The sequence below is a fragment of the Haematobia irritans genome, chromosome 3 (genome assembly GCF_050003625.1).
Source record: "Haematobia irritans isolate KBUSLIRL chromosome 3, ASM5000362v1, whole genome shotgun sequence".
NCBI lineage: Eukaryota > Metazoa > Arthropoda > Insecta > Diptera > Muscidae > Haematobia > Haematobia irritans.
In genome coordinates, this window is record NC_134399.1 from 212,469,280 (window position 1) to 212,489,468 (window position 20,189).

A 20,189-nucleotide genomic window follows, 5' to 3' on the forward strand; every position below is an offset into this window, starting at 1 on the left:
AAATTTTGTCAAATTTTTATTTCTTTAGGAAATTTTGTAACCATTGTATTTCTAGAGAAAATTTTGTCAAACTTTCTATAGAAAAGTTTATATAGAAATTTTTTTCAAAATTTTATTTCTATAGAAAATTTTGTCAAAATTTTACTTCTATAGAAAATTTTGTCAAAATTTTATTTCTATAGAAAGTTTTATCAATATTTTACTTCTCTATAGAAAATTTTGTCAAATTTTTTATTTCTTCAGTAAATCTTGTCAAAATTTTATTTCTATAGAAAATTTCGTTAAATTTTTATTTCTTTAGAAAATCTTGTCAACATTTTATTTCCGTAGAAAATTCTGTCAAAATTTTATTTCTATAGAAAATTGTGTCAAAATTTTATTTCTTTAGCAAATTTTGTCAACATTTTATTTCTATGTAGAAAATGTTGACAAAATTTTATTTCTATAGAAAATTTTGTCAAAATTTTACCTCTTTTATTTCTTTAGCAAATTTTGTCAACATTTTATTTCTATGTAGAAAATGTTGACAAAATTTTATTTCTATAGAAAATTTTGTCAAAATTTTATTTCTATACAAAATTTTGTCAAAATTTTACCTCTATAGAAAATTTTGTCAAAATTTTATTTCTATAGAAAATTTTGTCAACATTTTATTTCTTTAGAAAATCTTGTCAATATTTTATTTCTATAGAAAATTCTGTCAATATTTTATTTCTATAGAAAATTGTGTCAAATTTTTATTTCGTTAGAAAATCGTGTAAAAATTTTATTTCTCTAAAAAATTTTGTCAAAATTTTATTTCAATAAACATTTTATCCAAATTGTATTTCTTAATAGAAAAAAATGCAATTTCCATAGAAAATTATTTCTATAGTAAATTTTGTCAAAATTTTATGTATATAGAAAACTTTTTCAAAATTTTTAATTTCTTTAATTTCTATATTAAATTTCGTCAAATTTTAATTCTCTATAGAAAATTTTGTAAAAATTTTTATTACTTTAGAAAATTTTGTCAAAATTTTATTTATATAGCAAATTTTGCCAAAATTTTATTTCTATAGAAAATTTTGTCAAAATTTTTATTTCTTTAGAAAATTTTATCAAATTTTTATTTCTTTGGAAAAAATTGCCATAATTTTATTTCCAAACAAAATTTTGTCAAAATTTTATTTTCATAGAAAATTTTGTCAACAATTCTTTGGTTTATTTTAGATTTAATAGCATAATGGTCTCTCATTAAAAAAAGTCAAGATTTTATTTTAATCTTCTCAAACGACGTCATTCAAGTAATTATATCTTTATTCCCAATGACGTCATAGCAATAATAAAGCCTTTGTGTATTTTAGGTAGTTAGAAAATTTTGTACTTTCTTCTATATTAAATTTAAATTATTTACAAAGAAATCTTATTTACAAAGAAATTCCCCATGTAAAACAAGACCCATCATTAAACATGAAAACAATCTTCATTTGTATGTAGCCAATTTTCACAATAAACCTGATACGTTTTATTTAAACCAAAAACAAAAAATTAATGGAAAACAAATAAAAATTATGAAATACGAAACTCATTAAGAAATTTTGTAATTTTAACAACCAATGAATACCAAGGAATACCGTCGTAATATTAATTTTGTTAACCAAAACACGTAATTTAAGATATTTTCGAAGTAGAAAAAAAGAAATCACACAAACAAAGTCAACCATTGCCGTACTTTTTAAACCATCGACCAACAGCAACGACATTTCCATAAAGGTATCGAATTGAATTATAATTGATTGGTATTACGCCAAATTTCATTTTGCTCTTCGATAGCTTTAGCACGTGCTTCCATGGCGGCACGCATTTGTTCCTCTTCTTCTGGTGTTAGTTCATATTCATCGTCATCATCGCTAAAGAGTTGACGTATGGCCTCGACACCATGTTTTACACTCTCAACCACAGATTGCCACATATTGGAAAAAGTTTCGGCAATTTTTTGTGCCCTTTCGGAAATATGTTCTCCTACAGTTTTGGGTGAATCGGCATCCATAACTGGTATAACATCAAAATTTTCATCATAATGATCTTCATCGACGGCTTGACGCCGATAACGGTTTTTCAAAGATTTTTGCACATAAGGGCCGTTTGTTAACAATGCGCGAGAGGAACTTTTGAAAATCCTTAAGGAATCCTTAGAACAATGGAAAAATACGATAAACAAATAGGGTACCCAAATTGTCAATGTCATTACTTTGTTATTTACCTTGGGAAGTTTTAAGGCTGTAGCCTGTGTTTTCATGGTCATACAAAAGCTATTTTCCATTAGAATTATGGCCATTGTCATGGTAATCGCTGTCCTTAAAAAAGCGTTGAATAAGGCTCGATTGCCTCTAAATTGGGGTTTCATTTTCATGGTCATGCCGTAGTAAGTGATATTCTTCAAAAATAATAAGGATATTTTTGTTTTCTTTTTAATTTCTTGGATTTTTTTTCCTTTCCTTTGTTTGTCTAATTTCTATTTTATTTTGCAAAGCTATAAAAAAAACTCTCTTTTGTTCGTCGAATTATTTTTTTTTTGTGACGTTTTATTTCCTGGTTCTTCACCAATAATTTTCCATGGACCTTTTTTCACTGCTAATTATTTCCTGCCGTTAAAAACTCTTTTCACAGATTGAAATATCTCGATTGTTAGTCAAGTTGCCTTATAACAGGGCTATTATACCTTTATTACCTTTGTCGAGTCATCGAAATGTTGGTGGAAGGGGGCAAAAACAACAAAACACCCACACTCACTCACAGCAACAACAAAAACATCGAGTATTGTGTTATCTTCATTGTTAAAGCAGAGAGTAAGTCATCTGAGTGAATATCATCTATCTGTCTACTGTTGCTGTTGTTGTTGTTTGTGTTGTAGTCTCCATATCATCACTACCGTTATTATAGTCATTGATGTAGCGGAAGTTAAAGGAAATACCTATTATTTGTTGTAGGTGTTGTTGTTGTGTATATGAATGCGAGTAATTGCTTTGTTGTTCAAGATTTTATCTCCATATTTGAACAACTCTCTCGTATGTAATATACATGGTCTCTGGTTATACAACCATTAAACGCTCTATTACACTCAAAGAGAGATAGAAAGAGATTTAAAGCCGTAACAACAATACATCATCAGCATTCACATTGACTTGTTCATAATAATAATAGGCTTGGAAATTATTAATATATGTATATTGATATAATAGCCTTGTATGTCCCTCTGTGTAATTTAAAATATTTAATTTCGATGTTTTAGTTTATTTCAAATTGCAATAGAATTTAAGATATATCCTTTAAGATATTTAAAAACATAGAAAGGGGAGGAATTTTTCAATTTCCATTGTAGTTGGTATCAATACATTTGTAATTGTTCCACATGACATTTTTAAATATGGAATATTATAGGTTTTTAAATTTGAAAATATGTTATAAGATGATAAGAGTTATAAAGCCGCAACAACAATACATCATCAGCCTTCACATTGCCTTGTTCATAATAATTATAGGCTATGGAACTCTTAATATAGGTACCTTGATATAATGGCCTTGTAAACACGGTTTCCACAATTATAAGAATTCTAGCAAAAATTGTAGATTTTTTACTGTTTGGTAGACTGGTAGGTAGCATTGTTGACTTTTCGGCAGATTTTGAAAAATATTCCTATTATACTAAGAGGTACTTCATAAACAGAAATAAAATTTAGACAAGATTTTTTATACAAATAAATTTTTTACAAAATTTTATATAGAAATAAAATTTTTTAGAAAATTTTCTATAGACTAAAATTTTGACAAAATTTTCTATTAAAATAAAATTTTAACACAACTTCCTATAGATATAAAATTTTGAAAATAAATTCTATAGGAACAAAATTTTGATAATTTTTTCTTAATAAAAAATAAAATTTTAACATAACTTTCTATAAAAATAAAATTTTGAAAAAATTTTCTTTAGAAATAAAATTTTGAGGAAATCTTCTTTAGAAATAAAAATTGACAAATTTTTCTATAGAAATAAACTGTTGACAAAATTTTTCCATAGAAATAAAATTTTGACAAAATTTTTTGTTGAAATAAAATTTTGACAAAATATTCTAGAGAACAAAAATTTGGAAAAATCTTTTATAGAAATAAAAATTGACAAGATTTTCTATAGAAATAAAAATTGACAAAATTTTCTATATAAATAAACTGTTGACAAAATTTTTCTATAGAAATAAAGTTTTGACAATATATTCTATAGAAATAAAATGTGGACAAAATTTTCTGTAGAAATAAAATTTTGACAAAATATTCTACAGAAATAAAATTCTAGCAAAAAATTTTACTGAAAAAATTGTGGAAAAATTTTGACAAATTTTTCTACAGAAAAAACTGTTGACAAAATTTTTCTATAGAAATACAATTTTGACAAAATTTTCTATAGAAATAAAATTTTGACAAAATATTCTAGAGAAAAAAAATTTGGAAAATTTTTCTATAGAAATAAAATTTTGACAAAATTTTCTATAGAAATAAACTGTTGATAAAATTTTTCTATAGAAAAAAAAAATTTGATAAAATTATCTAGAGAAATAAACTGTTGACAAAATTTTTCTATCGAAATAAAATTTTGACAAAATTTTCTATAGAAATAAAACTTTGACAAAATTTTCTATAGAAATAGTCTGTTGACAAAAGTTTTCCATAGAAACAAAATTTTGACAAAATATTCTAGAGAAAAAAATTTTGGAAAAATTTTCTATAGAAATAAACTGTTGACAATATTTTTCTATAGAAATACAACTTTGACAAAATTTTCTACAGAAATAAAATTTTGACAAAATATTCTAAAGAAAAAAAATTTGGAAAAATTTTCTATTGAAATAAAATGTTGACAAAAATTTCTATAGAAATAAACAGTTGACAAAATTGTTATATAGAAATAAAACTTTGACAAAATTTTGTATAGAAATATTCTAGAGAAAAAAATTTTGGAAAAATTTTCTATAGAAATAAACTGTTGACAAATTTTTCTATAGAAATACAACTTTGACAAAATTTTCTATAGAAATAAAATTTTGACAAAATATTCTCGAGAAAAAAAAATTTGGAAAAATTTTCTATTGAAATAAAATTTTGGCAAAAATTTCTATAGAAATAAACAGTTGACAAAATTGTTCTATAGAAATAAAATTTTGACAAAATTTTTTGTAGAAATAAAATTTTAACAAAATATTCTAGAGAAAAAATTTTGGAAAAATTTTTTATAGAAATAAAAATTGACAAAATTATTCTATAGAAATAAAAATTGACAAAATTTTCTATATAAATAAACTGTTGACAAAATTTTTCTATAGAAATAAAAATTGACAAAATTGTCTATATAAATAAACTGCTGACAAAATTTTTCTATAGAAATAAAAATTGACAAAATTTTCTATATAAATAAACTGTTGACAAAATTTTTCTATAGAAATAGAAATTGACAAAATTTTCTATAAAAATAAACTGTTGATAAAATTTTTCTATAGAAAAAAATTTTGAAAAAATTTTCTAGAGGAATAAACTGTTGACAAAATTTTTCTATAGAAATAAAATTTTGATAAAATTTTCTATAGAAATAAAATTTTGACAAAATTTTCTATAGAAATAAAATTTTGACAAAATATTCTAGGGAAAAAAATTTGGAAAATTTTTCTATAGAAATAAAATTTTGACAAAAATTTCTTTAGAAATAAAAATTGACAAAATTTTCTATAGAAATAAACTATTGACAAATTTTTTCTATAGAAATAAAATTTTGACAAAATTTTCTATAGAAATAATCTGTTGACAAATTTTTTCTATAGAAATAAGCTGTTGAAAAAATTTCTCTATTGAAATAAAATTTTGACAAAATTTTCAATAGAAATAAAACGTGGATAAAAGTTTCTGTAGAAATAAAATTTTGACAAAATATTCTACAGAAATAAAATGTTAGCAAAATATTCTACAGAAAAAAAAAAATTTACAAAATTTTCTATAGAAATAAAATTTTGACAAAAATTTCTATAGAAATAAAATTTGACAAAATTTTCTATAAAAATAAACTATTGAAAAAAATTTTTCTATTGAAATAAAAATTTGACAAAATTTTCTATAGAAATAATCTGTTGACAAATTTTTTCTATAGAAATAAACTATTGAAAAAATTTCTCTATAGAAATACAATTTTGACAAAATTTTCAATAGAAATAAAATGTGGATAAAATTTTCTGCAGAAATAAAATTTTGACAAAATATTCTACAGAAATAAAACTTTAGCAAAATATTCTACAGAAAAAAAATTTGGAAAAATTTTCTAAAGAAATAAAATTTTGAAAAAATTTTCTAAAGAAATAAAATTTTGACAAAATTTTCCATAGAAATACAATTTTGACAAAAATTTTCATAGAAATATAATTTTATTTGTTGCTTTGATCTCAGCCTTATAGACTGCAAGGTGGTTGGATGGACGCACGTTTCGGAATTACCACATTCCTCATCAGCATCTTCTACTTGCAGCAAAACTATCAACCAATTATCAAAACAACAAATATGATTGAAGTACAAACCAACAATAAAAAAATAAAAACGAATGAAGTAAGAGGAAGCACGCTCAAAATAAACCCAGCCAACCGCACTCAAATCGATGATTTGACAGTGGCAAAGGAAAAGAGAGATGTTTGTACAAAGATTTATTTCGACAAAAGCCGACTATCATAAACCTTTTTTCGGAAGGTTCAAGTGTGGATCACTTTGGGTTTAGTGAACTGCCCCAATTTATTCTGATAATTGGTTGATAGTTTTGCTGCAAGTAGAGGATACTGATGAGGAATGTGGTAATTCCGAAACGTGCGTCCATCCAACCATCTTGCAGTCTATAGGACTTTGCCCAAATAAATTTGACAAACATTCTTTTCCTCTGTTGGTTAAGCTACACTTGTAGTTTAGTCAATGCATGGTTTTAATCTGAAATCAAAAACAACAATAATGAAATAAAATTTCGAAAAAATTATCTATAAAAATAAAATTTTGACAAAATTTTCTACAGAAATACAATTTTGACAAATTTTTTTTATAGAAATAAAATATTGACAACATTTTCTATAGAAATACAATTTTGACAAAATTTTCTATGAAACTAACAATTAAAAAAAAAAATCTATAAAACTAAATTTTGACAACATTTTCAAAAGCAATTAAATTTCGACAGTTTTTTCTAGAGAAATAAAATTTTGACAAAAATTTTGTATCGACATAAAATTTTGACAAAACTTTCTATGGAAATAAAATTTTGATAATTAAAAAAAAAAAATAAATTTTAACACAAATAAAATAAAATTTGAGAAAATTTTCTTTAGAAATAAAATATTAAGAAAGTTTTCTTTAGAAATAAAATTTTGAGAAAATTTTCTTTAGAAATACAATTTTGACAAAATTTTCTATAGAAATAAAATTTTGACAAAATAGTCTATAGAAATAAAATTTGGACAAAATTTTCTGTAGAAATAAAATTTAAAAAAATATTTTAGAGAATCAAAATTTTGACAAAATATTTTACATAAAAAAAATTTTGGAAAAATTTTAACAAAAATTTCTATGGAAATAAAATGTTGATAATTTTTCCAAAAAAATGCAATTTTAACACAAATCAAATAAAATTTGAGAAAATTTTCTTTAGAAATAAAATTTTGAGAAAGTTTTTTTAGAAATAAAATTTTGACAAAGTTTTCAGAAAATTTTCTATGGAAATAAAATTTTGAGAAAATTTTCTATAGAACTAAAATTTTGACAAAGAAATAAAATAGAAATAAAATTTTGAAAAAATATTCTACAGAATCAAAATTTTTACAAAATATTCTACAGAAAAAAAATTTGGAAAAATTTTAACAAAATTTGCTATGGAAATAAAATTTTGATAATTTTTCTAAAAAAAAATTGAATTTTAACACAAATAAAATAAAATTTGAGAAAATTTTCTTTAGAAATGAAATTTTGACAAAATTTTCTTTAGAAATAAAATTTTGAGAAAATTTTCTATAGAAATAAAATTTTGACAAAAATATTCTACAGAACAAAAATTTTGGAAAAATTTTCTATAGAAGTAAAATTGTGACAAAATTGTCCATAGAAATAAAATGTTTACAAAATTTTCTATAGAAATAAAATTTTAACAAAATTTTTCATAGAAATAAAATTTTGACAAAATTTTCCATAGTAATAAAACATTGAAAATTGTTTCTATAGAAGTAAAATTTTGACAAAATTTTATAAAGAAATAAAATTTTGACAAAGTTTTATTTAGAAATACAATTCTAACAAAATTTTTCATACAAATAAAATGTTGACAAAATTTTATATAGAAATAACAAAATTTTATAAGAAACATTTTCTATCGAAATAAAATGTTGACAAAATTGTCAATGGAAATAAAATGTTGAAAATTATCTATAGAAATACAATTTTGACAAAATTTTCTATAGAAATGAAATTTTTTAAAATTTTCTAAAGAAATAAAATTTTGTATAGAAATTAAATTTTGGCAACATTTTCTATAGAAATACAATTTGGCCAACATTTTGTATAGAAATAAAATTTTGCAAAATAAGTTTCATGTGACTGGTTGTTTTTTGGTAAATTTTTCTCCAAATTACATTATTTTTGGCTGAAATCGCAGTCGAGCTTGTACAACCTTTTGTGTAATTTAAAATATTTCATTTCGATATTTCATTTTTTTTTTTTGTAATTGCAATATAATTTAAGATACATCCCTTGAGATATTTGAAAACATAGAAAGGGAAGGAATTTTTTAATTTGCCTTGAACTCGGTATCAGTACATTTGTAATTATGCCACATGCCATTTAGCAATATGGAATATTTTATAAGTTTTTAAACAAGATATAAGGTAATGAGAGATTTAAAGTCGCAACAATAATACATCATCACCATTCACATTACCTTGTTCTTAATAATAATGGGCTTTAGAAATTTTGAAATATGAATATATTGATATAACGGCCTTGTATGTCCCTCTGTGTAATTTAAAATATTTAATTTCGATGTTTCAGTTTATTTCAAATTGCAATAGAATTTATGATCAATCCTTTGAGATATTTGAAAACAATGAAAGGGAAGGAACTATTCAGTCCGCATTGTAAATAGTTGGTATCAATACATTTTAATTGTACCCTATGCCAACTGATGTAGAAAATATTATAAATATTGAAATATAAAACACGGACGAAAAAGACGGGTTTTCATATGTTTGGGTTTAAAAATTATATGTTTGGAACTCAAATTTTTTAACACAATAAGCAAATGTGTTTGGGGTATATGTTATATGTGTTTGGGGTATATGTTACAGAAGCGATTTGTTTTTTTTTTTGAGGGTGTGGTGACTGATATGAAATCCAACAAAGTAAATCATTATATTTTCTGCATTTTTTTATCCTAAACCAAAAAAAAAATTCCTGCCAGAAATTATGATTTTAGACCCCATATAGAAATTAATTATTGACAAAAGTTTTATAGAAATAAAATTTTAACAAACCAAAAAAAAAAAAAAATTGACAAATTTTTCTGTAAAAATAAAATTTTGAAAAAATTTTCTATAGAAATAAAATTTTGAAAAAAATTTCTATAAAAATAAAATTCTGAAAAAAATTTCTATAGAAATAATATTTTTAAAAATTTTTCTATAAAATAAAATTTTTAAAAAATGTTCTATAGAAATAAAGTTTTGACAACATTTTTAAAGAAATAAAATTTTAACAAAATTTAGTATAGAAAAAATTGACAAAATTTTCTATAAAAATAAAATTTTGAAAAAATTTTCTATAGAAATAAAATTTTGAAAAAATTTTCTATAAAAATAAAATTTTGAAAAAAAATTCTATAGAAATAAAGTTTTGACAATATTTTCTAACGAAATAAAATTTTAATAAAATTTAATATAGGAAAAAATTGACAAAATTTTCTGTAAAAAAAAAAATTTGAAAGAAATTGCTATAGAAATAAAATTTTGAAAAAATTTTCTATAGAAATAAAATTTTTAAATGTTTCTATAGAAATAAAATTTTGAAAAAATTTTCTATAAAAATAAAATTTTGAAAAAATTTTTTATATAAATAAAGTTTTGACAATATTTTCTAACGAAATAAAATTTTAATAAAATTTAATATAGAAAAAATTGACAAAATTTTTCTGTAAAAATAAAATTTTGAAAACATTTTCTATAAAAATAAAATTAGAAATTTTGATTTTATTCGATCTTTCTTTTATCCAATAGAAAATAATTAATCAAGCTTGAGATCGTTTGATTAATTCAAGCTTGATTAATTATTTTCTATTGGGCAAAAATAATTTTTTAAAAAAAAATTTGTAAAAAATAAAATTCTGAAAAAAATTTCTATAGAAATAAAATTTTGAAAAAATTTTCTATAGAAATAAAATTTTGAAAAAATTTTTTGTAGAAATAAAATTTTGAAAAAAAATTCTATAGAAATAAAGTTTTGACAATATTTTCTAACGAAATAAAATTTTAATAAAATTTAATATAGAAAAAAATTGACAAAATTTTCTATAAAAATAAAATTTTGAAAAAATTTTCTGTAGAAATAAAATTTTGAAAAATTTTTTTATAAAAATAAAATTTTGAAAAAATTTCTATAGAAATAAAGTTTTGACAATATTTTCTAACGAAATAAAATTTTAATAAAATTAAATATAGAAAAAAATTGACAAAATTTTCTGTAAAAATAAAATTTTGAAAAAAAATTTCTATAGAAATAAAATTTTGAAAAAAATTTCTATTAAAATAAAATTTTGCAAAAAATGTTCTATAGAAATAGAGTTTAGACAATATTTTGTAAAGAAATACAATTTTTAGCAAATTTTAACATATAGAAAAAAATTGACAAATTTTTCTGTAAAAATAAAATTTTGAAAAAAAAATCTATAAAAATAAAATTTTGAAAAAAATTTCTATAAAAATAAAATTTTGAAAAATTTTGTATAGAAATAAAAATTTGAGAGAAAACAAAATTTAATATAGAAAAAAAAAATGACAAATTTTTCTATAAAAATAAAATTTTGAAAAAATTTTCTATAAAAATAAAATTTTGAAAAAATTTTCTATAAAAATAAAATTTTGAAAAAATTTTGTATAGAAATTAAAATTTGACAATATTTTCTAAAGAAATAAAATTTTGACAAAATTTTCTTTTTTTATATATAATTTTACGAAAATTTAAATTATATAATTTCACGAAAATTGTCAAATTTTCGTCTGTTTTTCAGAGTATCCAAGTCTAAGAGTCAAATAAAAAAAACTAAACTTCTATCATTTTTGCCCATATTAAGAGAAATTGATTTAGATGTCGTAATGTAGCAAACGTTTTACGAAAATTGTGTGTGATGTCCGTTCGTTTGTCCATATATTTGTTGTTCGCAAGATTCCGATCTCCGTTATTACAAGCCCTGTTTTAGTTTAGTACTCGATACAACATTTGATTTAATTTCTAAATTTATATATTTAAGTCTTGGTAATTTAGTTTTCTTTAATAAGGCATACAATTTGATTGGGGTCATGGTTATCACTGGTGCCAAAAATAAACTACCAAATTTGAAGAAAATGTTATTACAAATGAACCACATTAAAATAATTTTATTTTGAAGTTCTTGATCAAATATTTGTGGTTAGTATAGAAAACAATGTTTTTTTATTCGAAAGAAAGAATGGCATTTATAGATTTTTTTCATAGAAAATTTTGTTAACATTTTATTTTTATACAATTTTTTTTAATATTTTTTTTTCGAGATAATTTTCTCAAAATTTTATTTCTATAGAAAATTTTGTCAAAATATTCTTTCCATAGGAAATTTTGTTAAAAAAAATTTTTTTCTATAGAAAATTTTGTCAAAATGTACAAAATTTTGTCAAAATTTTGTTTCCATAGGGAATTTTGTCAAAATTTTATTTCTATGGAAAATTTTGTCAAAATTTTATTTCTATGGAAAATTTTGTCAAAATTTTATTTCTATAGAAAATTTTGCCAAAATTTTATTTCTATAGAATATTTTATCAAAATTTTATTTCTATAGAAAATTTTCTCAAAGTTTTATTTGTATAGAAAATTTATGAAATACTTCTTACATTGAGAGGAATATTTAGCAAAATCTACAAAAACATCAAAAATTCTACCAATCTACCAAACTGTAAAAAAGTCTACGATTTTGTGGTAGAATTCTACACCCAGAGAAGGAATATGATCACCTCAAACATGTTTTAAGATCAAAATGTTTTTTTTGGGTGGTGACCAAGTAACATGGTTTTCGCAACCATGTTATTTCCTCGGAAATCATGCATCTGATTTCGGCAAGCAGGTTATATTTGACGAGAAAATGACATTTTAATGACAAACATGTTACATGGCCACCATACAAAAATAACATTTTGCTCTTGAAACATGTTTGAAGTGATCATATTCCTTCTCTGCGTGTAACAGCTGTGAGTTTTAGTCCAAAAAAAAATTTCTATAGTTTTTTTCTTCTTCTTGGTATAATTAATAATTTAATTTATTTTTATTTCATATATAATTTATTTATTTATAATTTAATTTTATTAACAAATTTTCCCAACAATAAAAAAAAAAAACAAAAATAATCATCAAAATGTATGCAACATAAAAAAATCAAAAGTACAATAACAATTGATCACCATTTTAAATTTCACCCATATCACCTCCAGTTTCCTGATTGCCACCACTGAATACTTGTTTAATTTTTTCGGCCATTTGATTCATCGATTGCAAAAAATTCTCCCAAGCTCCACGAATTTTATCGGCAAATTTCTGAGCATGTTGTGAAATATCTTTACCAGTTTTTTGCATATTTTCGTTTAAGTCATCTACCTCCGATTGACGTTTGCGGCGAGCCAATGATTGATCTGGCGTTTCCGCATTTTCCGACGTTTCACCCACTAAACCTTGTTTACTTTTGCGAGCGTTCTTTTTGGCTCTTTGTTGGGCTCTACGTTTACGTGCCTGTTGGATACGTTGACGCATGCGACGTCTTCTTGCCTCTTCGACAATATCATCCTCTAAGTTACCAACGCCACCAGTACCTACACCAGTACCAGTACCTCCTCCAGTACCAGTACCGCCACCACCCATATGACAAGGTTCACGTTTCGATCGATGTAAATGATGGTTTGGGTGTGGCTGTACAGGTGAATTTCCATCCATTTCTAATAAGGATTCAATAGCCATGAAATCACCGTATATGGGGTTCAATGATCGTTTTCGACGCCTTTCATCTTCTTCGGAAGATTCACTAGGTTTTTGTATGGCATTGCCTGTTCCACTTTCCCCTTTTGAGCGCACCTTAACCAAAGGAGTATCAAAATTTTGATCACCGCGTACAGCTGCACCATTGGCAATAATTTCGGCTCCTTGGGCAGCCAATTGAGCTGCTCCAGCTGCAACTGTTTCAAAAGTGTCCTGGAAATAAATATAATTTTTTCGTGAATTTAAATGTAGCAAAACCAAAAAAACAAAATCAGTAACCAAACATGGTAAACATTTTTGAATTGGCAAATATCTAAAAGGAAAAATGTATAAAAATTATTTTTTTGTTTTTGGCAATAAATTTGTTATAGAAACATGTGTACTAGGGTGTCTCTAAAGATTTATCTGTAGCACAAAGCCATAAACCCATACTGAATCTCTAAACTTTAACATACACTTCAATACGGAGTATTCTTAACCACACGGATGAAAAAGACTGTTTTTCATATGTTTGGCTATAAACATTATATGTTTGGAACACAAATTTTTAAACACAATATTTTTGAGTGCAAGCATATAATGTTCATAAACTAGCATAACATGTTTGGGGCATATATGTTAATATGTTAGAACATATTATGTTTGGGACATAAAATGTTTGTAAATATAATATGCTTGGATGCAAACATATATTAATTTAGAAATAGCCAATAAACATATATGTGTTTAGTAGCTTGGAGCGCTATTTAACAGGGAGCGATATTGAATTAAGTTGGTGGTTGTTGCTTGTTATTACAAAATTTACATTTTATTTTTCCTTGGGCAATTGATCAGCTACTTCTTTGATCCTTACAAACTGTGTGGTCCGCTGTTCGAATCCCCGTCCGGCAAAAGGTAAAATTAAAATAAAAAAAAAATTGAATAATTTTTTCTACAATGTTTGTATTACAAAAAAAGGTGCTAAGAACTAAAAAATGTCTTGGAAGTGAGAAAGATGTGGGGGAATATACAATTAGGCAGAAACAAAATTTTGAGCATTCAGGTCGAAAACCTATGTTGTTAGCACCTATATTACCTGTTTATTTTCATAATTCACTATGATTGTAAATATATAAATAAATAAATAAAATTTTGAGCACAATATTGTTTGGGAGAATTTTTTTAAGCATATAATATTTTTGGGTGCAAAATGCTTCCAAACATATTATATGTTCACAAAATAACATATTGTTTTTTGGAAGACAACATTATTGAATTTGGATGCAAAAATACAAAATGTTTGGAACTTAGACTACCCAAACATATTATATATTGGTAGAGATCAAACATATAAATGTTTGGGCAATACCCAAAAATGTATATGCTTGAAGCAAAATATGTTTGGGAGTATATGTTACAGAAGCGATTTTTTGTGAGCGTGCAGTCGGCTAGTATATTGAACAAATGACCGAAACATACCTAATTTGGCACACCTATTTGTGGATCTAAAATATTTCTAATTTCAGAATTTCGTTCAAATCGGATAAAAATTGCGCCCAACAATTCAAATTGGGATAACGGTTTTTGTCGCGGCTTTTACCAAAAAAAGAATTAATTTTCAAAATTCAATTTCTGTAGAAAATTTTGTCAAAATTTTATTTCTATAGAAAATTTTGTCGAAATTTTACTTATATAAACATTTTTGTCAAATTTTATTTCCATAGAAAATTTTGTCAAAATTTTATTTCTATAGAAAATTTTGTCAAAATTTTATTTCTATAGATTTTTTCTTAATTTAATTTCCATAGAACATTTTGTCAAAATTTTATTTCTATAGAAAATTTTGTCAAAATTCTATTTCTTCAGAAAATGTTGTCCACATTTTATTTCCATAGAACATTTTGTCAAAATTTTATTTCTATAGAAAATTTTATCGAAATTTTAATTATATAGAAAATTTTTTAATAATTTTATTTTCATAAAAAGTTTTGTCGAAATTTTAACTCTATAACATATTTTGTTAAAATTTTATTTCCATAGAAAATGTTGTGAAATTTTATTTCCATAAAAAATTTGGTCAAAATATTATTATTATAGAAAATGAAAAAATTCTATTTCTATAGGAATTTTTCTCAAAATTTTATTTATTTAAAACAAGTAAGTAAAGTCTAAAGTCGTAGACCAAAATTTGTGTTACCATCTCAACTTCTTCATGAAGGTTTATATTCCCATACACAAATATTTATATCTTAACCGATTTGGAGACAATTTTTTGTACTTCTACAAAATCTCTAGAATTAAGATTTAAATTGGCTAATGCCCTGGGATGAAGCACAATGTTACTAGAAAATATGGGAAACATTTAAATCTGAACCAAATTTGAGGCAACTTCGCAAAAACGTATTTATGATTTATCGATCGATAGATGTGTATTAAATCTGACTCTTTTTTTTTTAGTTTTCGACTTAGTAGTGGCGATTTAATGAGGAAAATGTGCGTATTTTGGCCATGTTTGCCTAAATCGGAAAAACATATATATGGAAGCAATATCACATGCATAGTTACTATGTTAATTCTACTCCCTGTGCAAATTTTCACGTAAATCGGATTACATTTTTGACCTCTGTGGTCATATGACGGAAAATCGGGTGAAAGATATATATGGGAGCTAAATCAGAATCTGAGCCGATTTCAACCAAAATTAGCACGCATATCCAGAACCTTAATTCTACTCTCTGTGCAAAGTTTCAACTAAATCGGGGTAAATCTTTGGTCTCTGTGGGTATATGAGTCTAAATCGGTCGAGAGATATATTCGAAATCTATACGTACACTAAATTACATATACAGACAGACGGACAGATGGACAGACAGGCAGACGGACATCGCTAAATCGACTCAGAATTCAATTCTAAGGCGATCGGTATACTAAACAATGGGTCTCAGACTTTTCCTTCTTGGCGTTACATACAAATGCACAAATTTATTATACCCTGTACCACAGAGTGGTGAAATGTATAAAAATTTGTCAAATTTAATTTCCATAGAAAATTTTGTCAAAATTTTATTTATATAAACAATTTTGTCAAATTTTATTTCTGTAGAAAATTTTGTTAAAATTTTATTTCTTTAAGAAATTTTGTCTAATTTTTTTTTTCTTTAGGATATTTTGTAAAAATTTTATTTCTATAGAAAATTTTGTCGAAATTTTATTTATATAAACAATTTTGTCAAATTTTATTTCTGTAGAAAATTTTGTTAAAAGTTAATTTCCATAAAAAATGTTGTCAAAATTTAATTTCTCTAAAAAAAGTTGTCAAAATTTTATTTCTCTAGAATTTTTGGTCGAAATTTTATTTATATAAAAAATTGTCAAACGTTTATTTCTATAAAAAAACTATGTCAAAATTTTATTTCTATAGAAAAATTTGTTAAAATTTAATTTTCATAGAACATTTTGTCAAAATTTTATTTCCATAAAAAATGTTGTCAAAATTTTAACTCTATAACATATTTTGTTAAAATTTTATTTCAATGGAACATTTTGTCTAAATTTTATTTCTGTAGAAACTGTTATCGAAATTTTATTTATTTAAAAAACTTTGTCAAATTTTATTTCCATAGCAAATGTCAAATTTTATTTCCGTAGAAAATTTTGTCAAAATTTTATTTCTATAGAACATTTTGTCAAAATTTTATTTCTATAGAAAATGTTCTCAAAATTTAATTTCTATGGAAAATTTTGTTAAAATTTTATTTCTAAAGAAAATTGTGTTAAAATTTTATTTCTATAGAAAATGTTGTCAAAATTTTATTTCTATACAAACTTTTATGGAAATTTTATTTATATAAAATATTTTGTCAAATTTTATTCCCATAACAAATTTTTGAAAATTTTATTTCCAAAGAAAATTTTGTCAAAAGTTTATTTGTATAGACAATTTTGTCAAAATTTTATTTCTATTGAAAATTTTGTCAAAATTATATTTCTATGGGAAATTTCGACAAAATTATATTTCTCTAGAAAAAGTTGTCAAAATTTTATTTCTCTAGAATTTTTTGTCGAAATTTTATTTATATAAAAAATTTTGTCAAATTTTATTTTCTTATAAAATTTTGTCAAATTTTATTTCAATAGAAAATGTTGTCGAAATTTTATTTCTATAGAAAATTTTGTCAAAATTTTATTTCTATAGAAAATTTTGTCAAAATTTTATTTCTATAGAAAATTTTGTCAAAATATTATGTCCATAACAATTTTTTGTCAAAATTTTATTTCTATAACAATTTTTTGTCAAAATTTTATTTCTATAACTAATTTTGTCAAAATTTTATTTCCATTTTTGCCAAAATTTTATTTGTATAGAAAATGTTGTCATAGAACATTTTGTCAACATTTTATTTCTATAGAACATTTTGTCCCAATTTTATTTCTATAGAACATTTTGTCAAAATTTTTATTTCTATAGAAAATTCTGTCAAAATTTTATTTATATAAAAAATTTTGTCACATTTTGTTTTCATATAAAATTTTGTCAAATTTTATTTCTACTAAAAATTTTGTCAAAATTTTATTTCTCTAGAAAAAGTTGTCAAAATTTTATTTCTCTAGAATTTTTTATCGAAATTTTATTTATATAAAAAATTTTGTCAAATTTTATTTCCATAGAAAATGTTGTCGAAATTTTGTTTCTATAGAAAATTTTGTCAAAATTTTATTTCTATAGAAAATTTTGTCAAAATATTATGTCCATAACAATTTTTTGTCAAAATTTTATTTCTATAACAATTTTTTGTCAAAATTTTATTTCTATAACAAATTTTGTCAAAATTTTATTTCCATTTTTGCCAAAATTTTATTTGTATAGAAAATGTTGTCAATATTTTATTTCCGTAGAACATTTTGTCAAAATTTTATTTCTATAGAACATTTTGTCACAATTTTATTTCTATAGAACATTTTGTTAAAATTGTTATTTCTATAGAAAATTCTGTCAAAATTTTATATCTATAGAAAATTTTGTCAAAATTTTATTTCTGTAGAACAGTTTGTCAAAATGTTATTTCTGTAGAATATTTTGTTAAAATTTTATTTCTATAGAAAATGTTGTCAAAATTTTATTTCTATAAAAACTTTTATCGAAATTTTATTTATATAAAACATTTTGTCAAATTTTATTTCCATAACAAATTTTGTCAAAATTTTGTTTCCATAGAAAATTTTGTCAAAATTTTATTTCTATTGAAAATTTTGTCAAAATTATATTTCTATGGCAGATTTTGTAAAAATTTTATTTCTCTAGAAAAAGTTGTCAAAATTTTATTTCTATAGAAAATTTTGTTAAAAGTTAATCTCCAAAAAAAATGTTGTCAAACTTTAATTTCTCTAGAAAGAGTTGTCAAAATTTTATTTCTCTAGGATTTTTTGTCGAAATTTTATTTATATAAAAAATTTTGTCAAATTTTGTTTTCATATAAAATTTTGTCAAATTTTACTTCCATAGAAAATGTGGTCGAAATTTTATTTCCATAACAAATTTTGTCAAAATTTTATTTGTATAGACAATTTTGTCAAAATTTTATTTCTATTGAAAATTTTGTCAAAATTATATTTCTATGGGAAATTTTGTAAAAATTTTATTTCTCTAGAAAAAGTTGTCAAAATTTAATTTCCATAAAAAATTTTTGTCAAAATTTTATTTCTATAGAAAATTTTGTTAAAAGTTGATTTTCATAAAAAATTTTGTCAAACTTCAATTTCTCTAGAAAATTTTGTCAAAATTTTATTTCTATAGAAAATTTTGTCAAAATATTATGTCCATAACAATTTTTTGTCAAAATTTTATTTCTATAAAACATTTTGCCACTTTTTTATTTCTATAGAACATTTTGTCAAAATTTTATTTCTATAGAAAATGTTGTCAAAATTTTATATCTATAGAAAGTTTTGTCAAAATTTTATTTCTGTAGAATAGTTTGTCAAAATGTTATTTCTGTAGAATATTTTGTCGAAATTTTATTTCTATAGAAAACGTCAAAATTTTATTTCTATAGAAAATTTTGTCAAAATTTTATTTCCATAGAACATTTTGTAAAAATTTTGTTTATATAAAAAATGTTGTCAAATTTTATTTCCATGGAAATTTTTGTCAAAATTTATTTCTTTTGAAAATTTTGTCATAGATAATTTTGTCGAAATTTTATTTCTATATAAAATTTTGTCAAAATTTTATTTTTATAGAAAATTTCGTCAAAATTTTATTTTTATACAAATTTTTGTCAAAATTTTATTTTTACAGACAATTTTTGTCCCAAATTTTATTTCTATAGAAAATTTTGTCAAAATTTTATTTCTTTAGAAAATTTTGACAAAATTAATTTTTTTTATTAAATGTTATATTTATTCCCCTCATTCCTGAAATTATGTTAATGCCTAGACATCCTATTATCCATAACGCAATATAAACATAAATGTCAATGTTCATTTTTAATAAACGCCAAAATTTTGTACATACCTGTGGTCGTCCTTCACCTATGGCTAGGATTGCCAAATTAAGTGCAATTATATACCACATATTTCCACTTGCTATAACTGTAATTGCAATGACGCACAATTGCAATTTAGTTTATGCCACAAATATATTCAATTATTTTATATTTTTCTATATTATTATTATTTTTAATTAAAAAAAAAATCTAAGGTTATAAAATAATTTTTCTATCAATGTCACCACCACTCAAAGCCCACTAATGAATGAGAGTGAATCATTGACACCTATCCACATATATATAATATTTCAGTTTGCAATTAATATTTGAGAATTAAAAAACAAAAAACATCCATTAGAATAGCATGTTACAAGTTTGTCACATGTATGAAGATACATTATTTGTTTGTCCATC

General features: G+C 22.7%; 3 protein-coding genes across 3 annotated transcripts in view; 1 reads left to right on the forward strand and 2 right to left on the reverse strand.

Annotated features, from left to right (window-relative positions):
• LOC142231989 (uncharacterized) overlaps positions 1-20,189 on the forward strand; it is a 47,583-nt gene that overhangs the window by 15,986 nt on the left and 11,408 nt on the right. The window lies entirely within an intron of this gene.
• On the reverse strand, positions 1,469-2,673 carry LOC142231991 (uncharacterized). The gene is made up of 2 exons (XM_075302665.1): positions 2,246-2,673; positions 1,469-2,173 (listed from the first exon to the last, which is right to left on the reverse strand). The coding sequence occupies exons 1-2, from the start codon at positions 2,399-2,401 to the stop codon at positions 1,769-1,771; spliced, it is 561 nt and encodes a 186-aa protein (XP_075158780.1). The 5' UTR covers positions 2,402-2,673; the 3' UTR covers positions 1,469-1,768.
• LOC142231990 (uncharacterized) lies at positions 12,563-20,028 on the reverse strand. The gene is made up of 2 exons (XM_075302664.1): positions 19,802-20,028; positions 12,563-13,521 (listed from the first exon to the last, which is right to left on the reverse strand). The coding sequence occupies exons 1-2, from the start codon at positions 19,859-19,861 to the stop codon at positions 12,745-12,747; spliced, it is 837 nt and encodes a 278-aa protein (XP_075158779.1). The 5' UTR covers positions 19,862-20,028; the 3' UTR covers positions 12,563-12,744.